This window comes from Podarcis tiliguerta (assembly GCF_965153285.1).
Source record: "Podarcis tiliguerta genome assembly, chromosome: 2".
In the NCBI taxonomy this organism is placed as follows: Eukaryota; Metazoa; Chordata; class Lepidosauria; order Squamata; family Lacertidae; genus Podarcis; species Podarcis tiliguerta.
In genome coordinates, this window is record NC_139535.1 from 11,839,593 (window position 1) to 11,857,281 (window position 17,689).

Here is a 17,689-nt window from a genome sequence, read left to right on the forward strand (position 1 = left end):
TAAAAGGAAACCAGCTCCCTCTTCCTGGCGAGGCAGGAGCCATGGCTGCTTTTGAGGGTCCCGTCCGGGATCTCAGTGAGGAAGCCACTTGCTCCATCTGCCTGGAGTATTTCAGGGATCCAGTGATCATTCATAAATGTGGGCACAACTTCTGCCGATCCTGCCTGATCCAGTGCTGGGAGAAATCCGAGGGAGAGGCTTCCTGCCCTCAGTGCAGAGAAAGGGTGGAGCAAAGCAGCATCAGGAGAAACCAGCAGCTGGCAAATTTTGTGGAAATAATTAAGAAATTCAACCATTTGGGGGGCAAAGAGGAGGGAGAAGGAAAAGGAAGGGTCTGCGAGAAGCACCAGGAGCCCCTGAAGCTGTTCTGCAAGGAGGACGAAAGCCCCATCTGTGTGGTGTGTGACAGATCCAAGGAGCACAAAAGCCACGAGGTGGTTCCTCTAGAGGAGGCGTCGCAGGAGTACAAGGTGGGGAAAGGCAGTGGGTCTTTCTTGGGGGTGGAAGAGCTGCAGACAAGAGGGGTTTGCAAATAAATAAATAAAACTTGCGGCTCAAAGGAGTTATAGAGCAAGAATCTTTTGCAGCCTGATAAGACTTAACTTCTGAAACTATAAATAATAAATATTTATTTTTCTATTTGAGGGATTTCAAGTGTGCCCAAAGACCCCGTGAATGCAGGCTGCAGTAACTCCCCTGGGAGGAAAGATTGTAACATCTAGGATTAATTTAATAAAAAGGAGGGGAGACATGTTGGAGGTGTGTTCAGTGTGGGGGACAAATAGCAAACCCCCCATGTTTCTCAGCTCTGATATAGAGCCTTTCTATTTCTGCCTCCTCTGGGATGAAAAAGAGGAACCTCTGCCAAAGACCCAGGGATGTGGGGCAGGGAGCAAACACAGGATTCAGCCTGCCTGGTAATGTGTAATGCAGCCCAACTTGGATTTTGTTTTCTTTTCAGGATCAGATCAGCAGCTGCCTAGACAATGTGAGGAAGGAGAGAGAGAAAATTCTCGTATTTAAAGCAAACACAGAAAAGGAAAGCCAAGATCTGCTTGTAAGCACCATTGTTACTGCTTTAAGATGAAAAAGTGCTACAGTCTAGAATCAGTATCTGTGTGTGTGTGGGGGGGGGGATATATATGGAATACAGAAAGAGGTTTATTTTTGAACAGCCTTATCTCCACAGAACATGATGGACCATTTAAAAGGGGGGGAGCTTGTGCTGATGACGCTCCTTCCCTGCTGAATATTGGCGTGATCCCTCTAAAATGTCAGGCATGTCCTTCCAGGGGAATTTGGATAAGTCATGGGTAGGCAAACTAAGGTTCATGGGCTGGATCAAACCCCAATGGAGGGTCCGGGAATGAGTGTGTTTTTACACGAGTAGAATGTGTGCTTTTATTTAAAATGCACCTCTGAGTTATTTGTGGGGCATTGGAATTCCTTCATATATTTTTTCAAAATATAGTACGGCCCCCCACAATGTCTGAGGGACAGTGGAACAGCCCCCTGCTGAAAAAGTTTGCTGACCCCTGGCCCTCTTCATCCTGCAAGAGCAGACTAGATGCCTGATTTTGGCCCACTCTTCTCTTCTTTCAACCTCTTTGCTGCAGAAACAAACAGGTGCAGAGAAGGGAAAGATGGTGGCTGAGTTCAGGCGACTGCGCCAGTTTCTGGAAGAACAAGAGAAGCTTCTTCTGGCCCAGATGGCAGAGGTGGAGAAGGAGATTGCAGCCCAAAGGGAGGAGCACCTGGCGAGACTCTCCAGGGAACTCTCCTCTCTTGACGGCCTCATCCGGGAGATGGAGGAGAAGCTTCAGGAACCAGCGAGTGAACTCCTGCAGGTCAGGCCTCATCCTGATGCGAGAGGGTGGAGTAGGCTGCTTCAGACAACAGGCAGGAGAATAACATCTTACCCCCCCCTCCCGCCAAAGAAACCTGTTCTAAAATAAACAATTGGTACGTGAAGTGTGGAAGGCCTGGTATCGCAAAAGCGGCCTTGCTTGATCAAACCACAGGCTTCTTCACTTTAGCATTGTGTTCTCGCAAAATTGATAACAGTAGAACTGGCTCCTCTGACATCTTTCTTTCTTTCTTTCTTTCTTTCTTTCTTTCTTTCTTTCTTTCTTTCCCTCCAGGATATAGGAAGCTTCTTGCAGAGGTAAGTGATGGGAAACCCCTGCCTTATTCTGATGCTATGAATTTTGCTGTTTAACAGGAGAGAAACTCACTCTCCACTTCCTCATTCCAGAGATAATTTAGGACTCCATCGTCCATTTTCACAAAATCAAAGACAAAAATAGGGACACATTTTTGTGGTAGCTATTGATTCCATCTACACTCACAGAAGCTTTTTACTTTCTTACATTCCCACCACATATGATAAAAAGTTCATTTTTCTTTACATTTCCAACATTTATTACTTGTCTTATACATTTTAGCTAATTTCACGGGAGTAATATACCACCAATACATCATTTTCATCACATTCTCTTTCAGAGCATTACATGCTGTAAATTTTATTCTTTCTTTCCACAAGCTCTCTCGTTCTTTTAGCTGTATATTATATCCAAAATCTTTGGCCCGGTGTATCATAACCGATTTTACTTCATCTTTCAAATGCCATTCCAGCAGCACAAAAGCCATTCTAAAGCTTTCTGATTTTCCTTATGTTTCAGAAATGCACATACCAGATCAATATGTTTTGCTCATTGATCACTTGAAATGCTTCACTAAAACTGGTGTAGTCCTAAAATCTCCACGTAAGGATCCAGTGTTGCTCACTTTCCTAAAAAAAATAATTTGAAGGTAAAGAAGCTGATCTATGCGATCTCAAATTCCTAGCCAGCGTGGTGTAGTGGTTAAGAGCGGTAGTCTCATAATCTGGTGAACCGGGTTCGCGTCTCCACTCCTCCACATGCAGCTGCTGGGAGACCTTGGGCCAGTCACACTTCTCTGAAGTCTCTCAGCCCCACTCGCCTCACAGAGTGTTTGTTGTGGGGGAGGAAGGGAAAGGAGATTGTTAGCCACTTTGAAACTCCTTCAGGTAGTGATAAAGCGGGATATCAAATCCAAACTCCTCTTCTTCTTTATTTCCTTCAGCATATTATGGAAGCAGCTGTGTGTCGGTTTTCCTTCAACTTGTTAGGTGCTCTCTAGATGCTCCCTTTTGCCATTGGAAAAACCCTGCTCCCAAGTCTTCATGATATATCCATCATGCCTTTTCATCAGGATGAGACACCTGCCTTGTCTGAAAGTTCTTTTAATTCAAAGGATTGTGGCTTGACTTTGTTCTTCTCCTCCAGGTCTCAGGAGAAGGAGAACTTAGAGGATCCTCCTGTGGCTTTTCCTCCTTCCCTGAAGTGGAGGATCTGGGACTTCAGAGATATGAATCCCTTCCTGGAGGGAGTCATGAAGAAATTCAAAGGTAGTAAAGAAGGGCTGAAAGGATTGTTTAATGGATGTTTAGAAGTGTTCATGGAAGGCTCCAGATCATACGGAATATTAGCCATGCCAGGAAAATGGACAGTTTATTTGATTATTCTTTTTCAATATCTAGAAGCCACACTTTAATATGTAGATGATTCACAACTGATTTTACTTATGCAATTGAAAGGGGACGGTAAACCCTTTTTGCTGGTCTCTGGAATCTCTCCAGCTGGCGTGGCCAGTGGTTAGGGATGATGGGACTTGTAGTCCACAACACCGGGCTACAATCTCATGAGCTCATATTGTTCTTTCCAGGTTTCTTATCTGCATGATGGTCTGATGCTAAATCTCTGCTCCCTTTTCTCTTCCAGACACTGTGGAATATGGACTTCAGTTGCAAAAAGGTACATTTAATAATAATTATAATTTATTATTTATATCCTGCCCATCTGGCTGGGTTTTCCCAGCGATTTCCCCAAGCATAAATTCGGGAGAGATGGGATCCGCTTCTCACAAGACCAGGCCACTGCAGCTCTTCCATCCATGCCTTATTTCCCCTTATTTCCCAAAGGCATCTGTTCCGTGAGAGCAGCATGCTGGGCTAGAGGGGCTCTTGGCCTGATCCTGCAGACTCTTAGGAAGCCCCCAGCCCAGGATGGCTGGCTTTTCTGTGCCGAATCTCCATAAGACACAGGGGTGGTGTGAAGCCAAAGGCTCCCGGCACATGAGGGGGAAATATCCCTTTGAGCCATACAGGGTCCCCACCCCTTTTAGGAGAACTTATGTAAGAGTAAGTTTTACTCATACATGGAAAATGCATGAACAGAAATAGCTCAAAAAATGGCTGCAACAACCTTTGGGTACAAGAAGGTAAATGGGTGTCAGTGGAAGGAGCTGGGGGCTGCCTGAGTGTTAACTCCAGTGGTCTGGCTTCCCTGCAAGATGGGGGTCTTCAGTCAGCTGTTGTATTGTGTTGTTGTGTTGTTGTGTTTTGTGTTGTGTTGTGTTGTATGACTTCTCTGCTGCAACATGATGGCGGACTAGAGAAACCTGAGTAAACTTAAAAGAGCAGGACAGAATTACAGCACAGACCAGGGGAAAAGGCTCAATGGGAAGACAAAAGTCCAGTCTGGCCTGATCCTGAAAACCACAAAAAGGGATTCATAAGAGCTGGAAAAGGTGCAGCAGATGGAAGCATAAAGGAAACTCCTACTTATTTTTAAAATTATATTCTGGGATTCTTTTAGAAAACAGCAGCAAGTAAAATACATAAAGGCTAACCAATACAACAATAAACTAGAAAAAACCATTACATTTAACATTTTTTCTTTACTAATAGCAGCACTCGCAACATCCAATATCCCACTTAATTTCCAAAGGCCGCTGTACAAATGTGTGTCTTGAAAAAGAAATCGCTTGACAAACATTCCATAACGTGGTGAGAGGACTGCAGAGCAGATCTTCATCCTAACGTCCACCAGCCTGATTAATTTTTAAATGGGCTTCTCATTGTGCTTCCACTGGCCACCTTTTCCATAAATGTGAGGAACAGTGGAAAAAATGAATCATCATAAAGCCAATCAGGCCTGTGGAGCCAGGATGGGGTCTTTGCATTGAAGGTGACAGGTGGGAATGGCACTTCCTGGGTTTTATATATCTTGCCCTTGATCTTGGGATTCCAACAATAAATGCTTTAACACAATACATAGAAAAATAAAGCCATTCATATCAACCATGTAATAGTTGTCAATTTAAAAGCTCCGCTTTAACCAAACCATAAGAGATAATCAAGTTTGTTCTTGGCTGTCTGCTCATACTTTGCCTGGGGGAAACAGACCAAAGGCCCACACTGCAGAACATGAGAGGGAGTCCCTCAGAAGGTTGTGGACTCTCCTTCCTTGGAGGTTTTTAAGCAGAGGTTGGGTGGCCCCCTGTGGTGGATGCTTTAGTTGGGATCCCTGCATTGCATGGGGTTGGACTAGATGACCCTTGGAGTCCCTTGCAACTCTACAATTTTGCAATGCGCTTTCAAGAATCCCAAGCAGGACATTTCACACAAGGGGGTCAGGGTAGCCTAACCACTTTCTTGCTTTTCATAAAATCTCTGGAAGGATGGTCTATAGTATAATGTTAAATATATAACTGAAACTTGAATGGTGGTTACAAGGAGGGTGAGAGCACCTGCTACCAGTTTTACCTGACCTGTCAAGCATGGTCTGGCATGTGATGTGAGGTAAAAGATTAAGATGTGAATTAGAGTCCCTGCTTTAACTCCCATCTGCCATGAAATGTAGGTGATGGGGGTGGCCTTAGACAAGCCACTGTCTCTCAGCCTCACTCCTCCCATCTGAAAAATGGGCATGCTAAGATTGACTTAACTTACAGGGTCAGGTTCTATATAGATAATGTGTGAACCCTTGAAAGAACTGCAAATGTTTCAAGAATCCTTATTAAGAACTTGATGAACATTCCTCTCTCAAATGCAGAGCCATGGAGTCCCTGTTCATTTCAGAGGGGATGCTGCTTCTGTCATGTGCCTAAAGAAAAGTTAGGTTCCCAGTTGATGTCATTTCTCTTCTCTTTCCTCCTCTGCCCCCACAGAAAGCATAACTTTGGATCCAGACACAGCAAATCCCCTCCTCATCCTGTCCAAGGACCGAAAGAGAGTGAGAAAAGGAGAAGTCTATCAAGACCTGCCGGACAACCCTGAGAGATTTGACACACTTACCTATGTGCTGGGATGTGAGGGTTTCACAGCAGGCAGACATTTCTGGGAGGTCATTGTGGGAAGAGAGGAGGGGTGGGGGGTGGGGGTGGCCAGAAAGTCTGTGAAGAGGAAGGGTGTTTTCTCTTTTGGTCCCAGGGAAGGGATCTGGGGTTGGATCTGGGGCTTGGGGAAGTGCGGCAGTGGGTACAGGTTATTCTCCCCCCATGAGGCCCCTGTTCCAAGTGAGGAGCCCAAGAGGATCCGAGTGGCCCTGAACTGTGAAGGGGGACGGGTGTCCTTTTACGATGCTGATACAGCAGTCCTCTTCTACACATTCCCGGCAGCCTCCTTCTCAGGAGAGACCCTCCAGCCCTTCTTTTACATAAGCAGGAAAGCGAAGCTGAGACTCTATTGACTGATAAGCAGACAGACAAGCGTATATTCATTGTCATCATGGCACATTCAGTCTCCAGGACTGAGCTGACAGGCACTTCAGGAGAAACCATATTTGCAGAACTGGGATTGGCCATCCCTTGTGTCAATCATGATGCAACTCCCCCTTCTCGGGCCAGCTTTGTAAATGACACTGATCAATTGGGACCCCTGTCATACCCCTTGTCTCTCTCCCTTGGGAACCGGCTATTTCTGTCAGTCAAGGAGGTGCAAAGGGGGAAAGAAGCAAGAAAATAATTTCGGAAACAACAGCAAACCTCCCCACATTCCTGTTTCGATGTAGTTCTCTCTCCAACCTCTAATTCTGACACATTTTCTATAGACAATACCATCATCTTTTCTGAATAAAATCAGAATTATGTACGGGCATCACTTAAAACATTTCCTCAGCCTCAATCCTGAACTCATATTCCCTTTTCCTCCCCCAATTTCTCCACTGGCCAGGGAGATGGAAATTCCAAAATTCCTTTTTTTTGCTACTCCTCAGGGAAGCTTATGTGGCAATTCAGCAAAATCTCCATATCCAAAGATTGTTTGCTAGTTTGAGTACAGTCGGCCTAAAATTCATGCGCAACTTACTTGCGTGATCTCAGCCTTCGTCAAAACACAAATTAATAAATGGAAAGCGGATGAGGGACCAGGAAAAACTGTTGGAAGGGACTGTGTGATATCTTACAATAGTCTCCAGAGTCCAGAAAGCATTTTTTTTGGGGGGGGGGGGCTTTGGCAATGGTGGAAAGAGTTTCTAAGTCCACCTTGTTTACTGACCTCTAGAAAGGTCAAGATCTTTGGCTTCAGACAAGCAGTATGGTTGCTTGGGGGGCGTTTTGGGGGGTCTTCCTGACTTACACTATATTGCCCTTGCATGCTGACCCCAGAGACCTAACCCCTGTGCAGGTTTTGGGCCTCGATGTAACAAAATCCCCTCTGACAGTGAAGAGCCTCTGTCAGAAGTTCTGAGGAGAAAACATTGGCAATCTTGAGAATTTTTGGGTATATGTGTGTGGTAAATTCCCATGTATAAAATTATTTTCACCAAGGTGGTTTGTAATGAAGAGTCAGATACTTACCTGTATTTTTAGAGATCCCCTCCTCTTATCCTTTTGTATAACGAGCCTAAAATAATTTGGGGATATGTTTCATGCGCTACCATGTTTGATTCTACTAAAGATTGTACTTCTTGTTGCTCCTGTGGTGTTTTGAACTCAGCAGTATAATATCCATTCCCCATGACACTTCCTCCAGGGATTTTAGGAGGGTGATAGCCTGTTTTATCCTCAGAGGAACCCTGTGAGGTAGAAGAGGCTCAGCTGACAGACTTAGAAAAAGGAGAAACGTTCAAGTTTATGGTCAAATAGGTTTGAACCTGGGCCTTGTCATCCCAAGTCCAACACCCTGTACACTCAGAATTTGAAATCTTAGCAAGGGTCCCTTCAGAGATGTGCTTGAAAACCCTCCCTGCAAAGTTCCTCTACAGTGGTACCTCGGGTGACGAATGTAATTCGTTCTTAAGCCGAAACTGTTCTTAACATGAGGCGTGCTTCCGCTAAGGGGGCCTCCCACTGCCCACTCACTCTATGCAGGAGGGAGGAGAACCCAGAACAATGATGTGCAAGCCCCTATATAGACGTTTGAAACTGCCCACCTGTAGCACAAGACCAAACCCCCAAAATATCAGACATACATCACAGAAGGAGGCAGTCTTCAGCAGAAATCCTTCGGTCAGGATACCTGTTAAAGGTCACTGATTGCATAACCTGGGCAGTCTGGCCATTCTTTTGTGATAGTAAATACTTTAGTTCCTGAATCCAGGTCACAGGCTCACCCTATTCATACACAAATATGCCCTTATGAATGGACTTCCCCCATTTTCCTCCCTTACCGCAGTGGAATATTTGGGGCCATTGGGAGAGTCAAAATGGCTTCAGGATTGCTCCCCCGTATGATTTCAGACACATGGTTCATATATGGAGTTATGTGTGCATTTATGTACAGTGGTACCTCAGGTTAAGTATTTAATTCGTGCCGGAGGTCCGTACTTAACCTGAAACTGTTCTTAACCTGAAGCACTATTTCTGGGTTAGCTGAGTCTGTAACCTGAAGCGTATGTAACCCGAGGTATCACTGTATTTATTTTGTATTTGAGAACTTAAAATTCTTATAACGAAGTGATATTTCACTGACAAAGGGCTGCATTCATTGAGAAAACAGGGCTAAGTGAAAACACTTGCTGCTAATAGTTGCCCGGCGGTGTGATTGGCAAATATCGGGATACTATTTAGCTGAGCTATTTGAAAAGGCCGTTTGCAGAGTTCGTTCCAGAGGTTATTATTGCACCTTATCAGACGCCCTTATCAGACGCCGGCGATTCTGTCAAAACGATTCACTAAAAATCGGCACCGGGATGGAGGGCTGGGCTGTTTAGAAAGAGGAGTGTGAATGGAGGGGGGCCGGGGGGGGGCGACAACAATTCATTCATCAGCTTGCAAAGTAGTCTGAGGCTGACGTGCTGATAGTCAACAAAACTACAACAAACTCCACCAGCTCCCACAGGGAAATGGTTCCTTAAACGAGCAGCCACCAAGGATGAGCACTCCATTTAAAATAAATAAAAATATTTATTTCCACCGTATCAAAGCTGCTCGGGGCTCCACCCAACTCCTAGGCAGCAGAGATCCTGAGTAATCGCATCTCAATTTCCTGGAAAGGGAACACGCCCATTACAGACGCAAAAGAGAGAAAACGAAACCAGCTCCCTCTTCCTGGCGAAGCAAGCATGGCTGCTTTTGAAGGTCCCGTCCGGGATCTCCGTGAGGAAGCCACTTGCTCCATTTGCCTGGATTATTTCAGAGATCCAGTGATCATCCCAGAGTGCGGGCACAACTTCTGCCGAGCCTGCCTGATCCAGTGCTGGGGGGAATCCGAGGGAGAGGCTTCCTGCCCTCAGTGCAGGGAAAGGGTGGAGCAAAGCAGCATCAGGAGAAACCAGCAGCTGGCAAATGTTGTGGAAATAGCCAAGAAATTCAGCCATTTGGGGGGGAAAGAGGGAAAGGAGGGAGAAGGAAAGGGGAGGGTCTGCGAGAAGCACCAGGAGCCCCTGAAGCTCTTCTGCAAGGAGGACGAAAGCCCCATCTGTGTGGTGTGTGACAGATCCAAGGAGCACAAGAAACACGAGGTGATTCCTCTAGAGGAGGCGTCCCAGGAGTACAAGGTGAGAAAAGGTAGCGGTTCTTTCTTGGGGAGTGGAATAGCTGCAGATAAGAGGGGCTTGCAATAATAATAATAAATATTGTAATGTATTCTCCCAACTTGCAGCCCAAAAGGTATTCTCCTGATACAACTAATCTTCTAAAAATTAATGCAATAAACATTTATTTTTATTTTTGAGGGAGTAAAGTGCCCCCAGTGACCCCCTGAATGCAGGCGGCGGTAACTCCCCTGGGACAAAAGATTACAATATCTAGGATTAATTTAATAAAGAGGAGGGGGGAGTTGTGGGAGGTGTGTTCAGTGTGGGGGACAAATAGCAAAACCCCCATGTTTCTCAGCTCAGATATAGGGCAGCCCCATTTCTGCCTCCTCTGGGATGAAAAAGGGGAACCTCTGCCAAAGACCCAGGGATGTGGGGCAGGGAGCAAACATACAATTCAGCCTGCCTGTTAATGTGTGACGCAGCCCAATTTAGATTTTTTTTCCTTTTCAGGATCAGATCAGCAGCTGCCTAGACAATGTGAGGAAGGAGAGAGAGAAAATTCTCGTATTTAAAGCAAACGCAGAAAAGGAAAGCCAAGATCTGCTTGTAAGCACCATTGTTACTTCTTTATGATGAAAAATGCTATAGTTTAGAATCAATATTGGGGGGGGGGAGAGAATATGGAATACAGAAAGAGGTTTATTTTTGAACAGCCCTATCTCTCACAGAGCATGAAAGACCATTTAAAGGAGGGGATGGACTTGTGAGTGTTTATGAAGCTCTTTCTCTGCTGAATATGTCAGGCATTCCCTTCCAAGGGAATTCAGATAACTGGCCTCTTCATCCTGCAAGAGCAGACTAGATGCCTGATTTTGGCCCACTCTTCTCTTCTTTCAACCTCTTTGCTGCAGAAACAAACAGATGCAGAGAGGGAAAAGATGGTGGCTGAGTTCAGGCGACTGCGCCAGTTTCTGGAAGAACAAGAGAAGCTTCTTCTGGCCCAGATGGCAGAGGTGGAGAAGGAGATTGCAGCCCAAAGGGAGGAGCAGCTGGCCAGACTCTCCAGGGAACTCTCCTCTCTTGACAGCCTCATCCGGGAGATGGAGGAGAAGCTTCAGGAACCAGCGAGTGAACTCCTGCAGGTCAGGCCTCATCCTGATGCGAGAGGGTGGAGTGGGCTGCTTCAGACAACAGGCAGGAGAATAACATCTTAGCCCCCCCCCCCCCCGCCAAAGAAACCTGTTCTAAAATAAACAATTGGTACATGAAGTGTGGAAGGCCTGGTATCGCAAAAGCGGCCTTGCTTGATTAAACCACAAGCCCCTTCATTCTCTCATCATGTTCTCACATTGACCAACCAGAGGTCTCTGGGAAACTTTAAAAACCAGTAGCTCTCTGCCCACCTTTTTCCCCAGTAAGTGCTGGTCAGCTGCTTAGTACAGTGGTACCTCGGGTTACATACGCTTCAAGTTACATACGCTTCAGGTTACAGACTCCGCTAACCCAGAAATAGTACCTCGGCTTAAGAACTTTGCTTCAGGATGAGAACAGAAATTGTGCTCCAGCGGCAGCGGGAGGTCCCATTAACTAAAGTGGTACTTCAGGTTAAGACCAGTTTCAGGTTAAGAATGGACCTCCGGAACGAATTAAGTACTTAACCTGAGGTACCACTGTATTGATAACTGGGGTCATCTGGAGGTTTGGAGCATGTTGTCAGCAATATGCTGGTGACTCTCCTTTACATCTGTAGGTGAGGCAGTGGAAGTGCTGGACCATTGTCTTGTCTCTCTAACAGACAGGATGAGAGTCAACAAACTGAAAGGCAATCCAGATAAGACTGAGGCACTCTTAGTGGGTGGTTCCTTAGACCAGAAGGGTGGGAGATGGGCTGCTCTTGATGGGGTTACACTTCCTCTGAAGGAGTGGGTACATCGCTTGGGGGTTGTACATAGGGCTTCCTCTGAAGTCAGTTTATATTATTTAGTTGTTCTTGTTTTGTTTTTATTATGAATTTTATGTTTTTGTGATTTTATTTGGGGAACTGCTGAGAGACCTGCGGGTATAGGGTGGTATACAAAATCGATAATGACAACAGCAGAAATAACAACAACAAACTGACGACAGTGCTCTGGCTCCACTAACATCTTTCTTTCTTTCCTTCCAGGATATTGGAAGCTTCTTGCAGAGGTAAGTGATGGGAAACCCCTGCCTTATTCTGATGCTACAAAAGTTCCTGTTTAACAGGTGGGAAACTCACTCTCCTGTTCCTTCTTCCAGAGATAGCTTAGGACTCCATCGTCCATTCCACCTTCCCGCCAGAGCGGTACCTATTTATCTACTTGCACTTTGACGTGCTTTCGAACTGCTAGGTTAGCAGGAGCAGGGACCGAGCAACAGGAGCTCACCCCATCGCGGGGATTCGAACCGCCAACCTTCAGATCGGCAAGCCCAAGAGGCTCGGTGGTTTAGACCACAGTGCCACCCTCGTCCCTTAAATATCCAGTGTATTTCAGGCTCCTGCTGGTTCTTCTTCAGACATAAGAATGTGAGAAAGGGCCCTGCTGGATCAGGCCAGTGGACCATCTCGTCCAGCATCCTGTTTTCACAATGATTAACCAGATGCCAGTGGGAAACCGATGGGCAGGATCTGAGCCGCGGAGGACACTCCCCTCCTGTGGTTTCAGAGGCACCACTGCCTTTGAGCCAGCCATCGTGAAGAGCAGCCGCTGAGAGCCTTCTCCCCCAAACACCTGCAACATATTCAAACACTCATGAATTTTGAAAATCTTCCATGTTTAGAAAATACTGCTTTAATTTCCAATATCCTCTGTATTTTTAAAATATAACCACTGTGCTAAAATACATTTATAATGTTAAATGCAAAAGCCATTCTAAAGCATTCTGAACTTCCTTATATTTCAGAAATGCACATACCAGATCTATTTTGTTTTGCTCATTAATCACTTGAAATGCCTCACTAAAACTGGAGTAGTCCTAAAATCTCTGCGTAAGGACCCAGTATTGCTCACTTTCATAAAAAAAAAAATTTGCATATATCAGCTTCTTTACCTTCAATCTCATATTCATATATTTCCTTCAGCATATTTTGGAAGCAGGTGTGTGTTTGTTGTTCTTCAACTTAGATGCTTTCTAAATCCACACATCATCCTATATGCTCCTTTTTGCCATAGGAAAACCCTGCTCCCAAGTCTTCATGATATATCCATCATGCCTTTTCATCAGGATGAGACACCTGCCTTGTCTGAAAGTCCTTTTAATTCAAAGAATGGTGGCTTGACTTTGTTCTTCTCCTCCCAGGTCTCAGGAGAAGGAGAACTTAGAGGATCCTCCTGTGGCTTTTCCTCCTGCCCTGAAGTGGAAGATCTGGGACTTCTGCGATATTAATCCCTTCCTGGAGGGAGTCATGGAAAAATTCAGAGGTAATAAAGAAGGGCTGAAAGGATTGTTAGCTGGATGTTTAGAAGTGTTCATAACAAGCTCCAGGTCATACAGAATATTAGCCAAGCCAGGAAGTTTTATTTATTCTCTTTCAAAATCTAGAAGCCGCAATTTTATATGTAGATGAGGGTCCTGGGGGCCCTGCTCCTCCTCCCTGAACCTTGACATCACCTTATGCAGGATAGCCAGTAGGATGAGTTTCAGATAGTTTTAACTGCAACTCCCATAAACTCCAGCTGGCGTGGCCTGTGGTTAGGGATGATGGGACTTGTAGTCCGCGACACCTGGCTACAGTCTCATGAGCTCATATTCTTGTTGCCAGGTTTGTTGTCTGAATGAGAGTGTGATGCTAAATTCTGTTCCTCTTTCTCTTCCAGACACTGTGGAATATGGACTTCAGCTGCAAAAAGGTACATATAATAATAATAATAATAATAATAATAATAATAATAATAAATATTTCTACCCTGCCCATCTGGCTGGGTTTTCCCAGCCATTTTCCCAGGCACAAATTTGGGAGAGATGGGATCCACTTCTCAAAAGACCAGGCCACTGCAGCTCTTCCGTCCATGCCTAATTTCCCCTTCTTTCCCAGAGGCATCCAATGCAGGGACTCCTGCATCTCACTGCAGAACTTCCTTGGAGGTTTTTAAGCAGAGGTTGGGTGGCCCCCTGTGGTGGATGCTTTAATTCAGATTTCTGCATTGCAGGGGGTTGGACTAGATGACCCTTGGGGTCCCTTCCAACTCTACAATCATATGATGCACTTTCAAGAATGCCAAGCAGGACATTTCACACAAACTGAAAGTTGAATGGTGGTTACAAGGAGGGTGAGAGCACCTTCTGCCAGATTCACCTGGCGTGTCAAGCGTGGTCTGTAATGTGATGTGAGGTAAAATATTAGGGTGTGAATTAGGGAGTCCCTGCTTTGACTCCCTTTTGCCATGAACTGTGGGGGTGGAGGTGGCCTTAGACAAGCCACTGTCTCTCTGCCTCAGTCCTCCCATCTGGAAAATGGGCATGCTCAGATTGACTTAACTTACAGGGAAGTTGCAAGGGTTCTATGTAGATAGAGTGTGTTAAGTACGTTGAACCCTTGAAAGAACTTCAAATGGTTCAAGAATCATCAATAAGAACTTGATGAACACCCCTGTCTCCAATGCAGAGTCATGGACAGGGTCAGCTTCCCAGTTGACGTCGTTTCTCTTCTCTTTCCTCCTCTGCCCCCACAGAAAATGTAACTTTGGATCCAGACACAGCACATCCCCACCTCATCCTGTCTGAGGATGAAAAGAGTGTGAGCTGGGGAGAAGGGCGTCAAGACCTGCCAGACAACCCTGAGAGATTTGACACATATGGCTATGTGCTGGGGTTTGAGGGTTTCACATCAGGCAGACATTTCTGGGAGGTCACTGTGGGAAGAGAGGAGGGGTGGGGGGTGGGGGTGGCCAGAAAGTCTGTGAAGAGGAAGGGAGTCTTCTATTTTGGTCCTACAGAAGGGATCTGGGGTTTGTGGAAGTTGAACAGAGGGTACGTCCCCCTTGAGGCCCCTGTTCCAAGTGAGGAGCCCAAGAGGATCCGAGTGGCCCTGAACTGTGAAGGGGGACGGGTGTCCTTTTACGATGCTGATACAGCAGCCCTCCTCTACACATTCTCAGCAGCCTCCTTCTCAGGAGAGACCCTCCAGCCCTTGTTTTACGTGGGGAAGAAAGAGAACCTGAGAATCTCTTGACTTGAGGGTGCAGACAGACAAGCGTCAATCATGATGCAACTCTCTCTTCTTGGGCCAGCTTTTTAAATGACACTGGACAACAAACCTTCCTCAGCCTCAATCCTGCTCTCAAATTCCCTCTTCCTCCCCCAAGATCTCCACTGGCCAGGGAGATGGAAGTTCCAAACCCCCTTTTTTTGCTACTCCTCAGGGAAGCTTGTGTGGCAATTCAGCAAAATCTCCCTATCCAAAGAGACCTATTTGCTAGTTGAGTGCAGATTGCACCCTGGACGCCTTCCTCAGAACACAAATTACCGTATTTTTCACTCTATAAGACGCACCAGACCACAAGACGCACCTAGTTTTTGGAGGAGGAAAACAAGAAAAAAAATATTCTGAATCTCAGAAGCCAGAACAGCAAGAAGGATCGCTACACTGTGAAAGCAGCAATCCCTCCTGCTGTTCTGGCTTCTGGGATAGCTGCGCAGCCTGCATTCGCTCCATAAGACGCACACACATTTCCCCTTACTTTATAGGAGGGAAAAAGTGAGTCTTATAGAGCAAAAAATAAGGTAATAAATAGAAAGAACACGAGAGACCGGGAAACACTGTTGGAAGGGACTGTGTGAGATCTCTCAGGAGTCTCCAGAGCCCAGAAAGCAATGGGAAGGGGGGCTTTGGCAGTGGGGGGGGGGGATTTCTAAGTCCACCTTGCTTCCCGGCCTCTAGAAAGGTCAAGATCTCTGGCTTCGGACAAGTAAGGATGGTTGCTTGGGGGGCATTTTTGAGGGTCTTCCTGACTTACTCAATATTGCCCTTCCATACACGAAGAGTCGGACACGACTAAACAACAACAAAAATGCTGACCCCAGGAATGCCACCCCCCCCCCCCACGTAGGTCTTGGGCCTCGATGTAGCAAAATCCTCTCTGACAATGAGGAGCCTCTGTCAGAGGTTCTGAATGACAATCTAGACTAGAGAATTTCGGGGGGGGGGGTAAATTCCCATGTATACAATTATTTACTCCAAGATGCTTTGTAGTGAACAGTCAGATACGTATCTGTATTTTTAGAGATCACCTCTTCTTATATTTTTGCATAATGGGCCTGAAAGTATTTGGGACATGTTTCCTGTGCTAACGTGTTTGATTCTATTAAAGATTGTACGTCTTGTTGCTCCTATTTTGTCTGATACTCAATAGTATAATATCCATTCCCCATGACACTTCCTCCAGGGATTTTAGGGGGGTGATATCCTTTTTTATCCTCAGAGGAACCCTGTGAGGTAGAAGAGGCTGAGCTGAGAGACTTAGAATAAGGAAACACGTTCAAGTTTACGGTCAAATAGATTTGAACCTGGGCCTTGTCACCCCAAATCCAACACCCTGTGCTCTCAGAATTTGAAATCTTAAGCCTAAGATTCCCTTCAGAGATGTGCTTGAAAGCCCTCCCTGCAAAGCTCCTCTCTATGTTGTAGCTTCTCTTCAGACCTTCCTGTGTTGACCATGAATGTCCGCAGGAGGAGTCAATCCCGTTTGAGTGAGGGGCAGATTTCAGGGGCTTCCTTTAAGAAGCTCATATTTCGCACCTGGGTCCATTTCTTGATCTCTGCATTCCGATTAAAAATGAAAGCAAATCCCCCAAGTCCTAGAAGGCTCAAGCTTGGGGCTCGCTGCCACTCATAACCTGAGTATTTCTCAAAACTTTCTTGGAATAGTTCTATAGAATAAGAAAGGGGAAAGGTGTCCTTTTGGGAAGTAAGCTGACCTCTCTTGCTACACCATGTTTATATCCAAGATAGCCCCCCCCCCCCCAAAAAAAAGACCACATTAAAACACCGCAGAATATTAATCAGCCAAAGGCCTGGTTAAGACGAGTGTTTTCGCCTGACACCTAAAAATATTTTCACATTTTTATTAGGAATGCCTATAAACCACTGAAGAGTGCAATAATGCCATACTGGTAAACAACAAGTAAAAAAGAAATAGATAATAAAATACTGCCCGTAAAGAAACTTTTCAATTTTCAGAAATAATGACAATAAAAGGTTTTTCAATAAAAGTTCTCTTCCACATATTCAGGAGGTATATGGGATCAGTGGGGGAAAGCTAGGAGCTGTACAGCAGATTGAAAATACGCCAGCATTCATCCTATATGACTTCAGAAGCAACCTTTTCCCATCTTTCGCACTACCATTCTTAAAATTTTAAAAATCCATATGAAACAGGCTCTGAAGTCCAGCTACCTTCCCACCTGCAGGGGGCAGCAGAGACCAGAATGTCACCGGCTTCAATTTCCTGGAAAGGAAAACACCCCCAGTTCTTGAATGGGCAAAAGAGAGAGTGAAATTTAACACACATACCCGCCCCATGGCTGCGACTGGGGGTCCCATCCATGCAGGACTTCTGCGAGGAAGACACTTGCTCCATCTGCCTGGAGTATTTCAGGGATCCAGTGATCATCCCCGATTGTGGGCACAACTTTTGCAGAGCCTGCCTGAGCCAGTTCTGGGGGGAGTTGGAAACTGGGGCATCGTGTTCTGTCAGTCTCAGACTTTCTGCTTGAAAAATGAGGACAATAAAAGTGTCTTAACATACAGGGTCTGTGTACGGATTCTGTGCAGATAATGTGCTGGAAGTGCTTTGAACACTTGAAAGATCAGATTGTTTCAAGAATTATTGTTGAGAACTTGTGGGGCATCCCGAACGCAGGGCATTGAGCGGGAATGAAATTTC

General features: G+C 45.6%; 3 protein-coding genes across 3 annotated transcripts in view; all 3 read left to right on the forward strand.

Annotated features, from left to right (window-relative positions):
• Positions 1-16,136, forward strand: LOC310670575 (E3 ubiquitin-protein ligase TRIM7-like). The gene is made up of 8 exons (XM_083426133.1): positions 1-470; positions 962-1,057; positions 1,617-1,847; positions 2,142-2,164; positions 3,309-3,430; positions 3,804-3,836; positions 6,034-7,370; positions 15,689-16,136. The coding sequence occupies exons 1-7, from the start codon at positions 42-44 to the stop codon at positions 6,552-6,554; spliced, it is 1,455 nt and encodes a 484-aa protein (XP_083282259.1). The 5' UTR covers positions 1-41; the 3' UTR covers positions 6,555-7,370; positions 15,689-16,136.
• LOC310672838 (uncharacterized protein) overlaps positions 9,240-17,689 on the forward strand; it is a 52,041-nt gene continuing 43,591 nt past the window's right edge. Inside the window, exons 1-7 of the mRNA XM_083430494.1 lie at positions 9,240-9,803; positions 10,296-10,391; positions 10,697-10,927; positions 11,950-11,972; positions 13,104-13,225; positions 13,622-13,654; positions 14,477-14,974. Coding sequence (XP_083286620.1) covers positions 9,369-9,803; positions 10,296-10,391; positions 10,697-10,927; positions 11,950-11,972; positions 13,104-13,225; positions 13,622-13,654; positions 14,477-14,974 — 1,438 coding nt within the window. The 5' untranslated portion in view covers positions 9,240-9,368. The remainder of the gene's footprint in view (positions 9,804-10,295; positions 10,392-10,696; positions 10,928-11,949; positions 11,973-13,103; positions 13,226-13,621; positions 13,655-14,476; positions 14,975-17,689) is intronic.
• LOC310670576 (E3 ubiquitin-protein ligase TRIM7-like) overlaps positions 11,245-17,689 on the forward strand; it is a 59,978-nt gene continuing 53,533 nt past the window's right edge. The window contains exon 1 of the mRNA XM_083426134.1: positions 11,245-11,362. The gene's annotated coding sequence lies outside the window, so the exon portion shown is untranslated. The remainder of the gene's footprint in view (positions 11,363-17,689) is intronic.

Coding starts and splice junctions, on each gene's coding strand:
- LOC310670575 (XM_083426133.1), top strand. CDS start 42: ATGGCTGCTTTTGAGGGTCCCGTCCGGGATCTCAGTGAGGAAGCCACT. Junction 1,848..2,141: donor CAGCGAGTGAACTCCTGCAG/GTCAGGCCTCAT, acceptor CTTTCCCTCCAG/GATATAGGAAGCTTCTTGCA. Junction 3,431..3,803: donor AGTCATGAAGAAATTCAAAG/GTAGTAAAGAAG, acceptor TTTCTCTTCCAG/ACACTGTGGAATATGGACTT.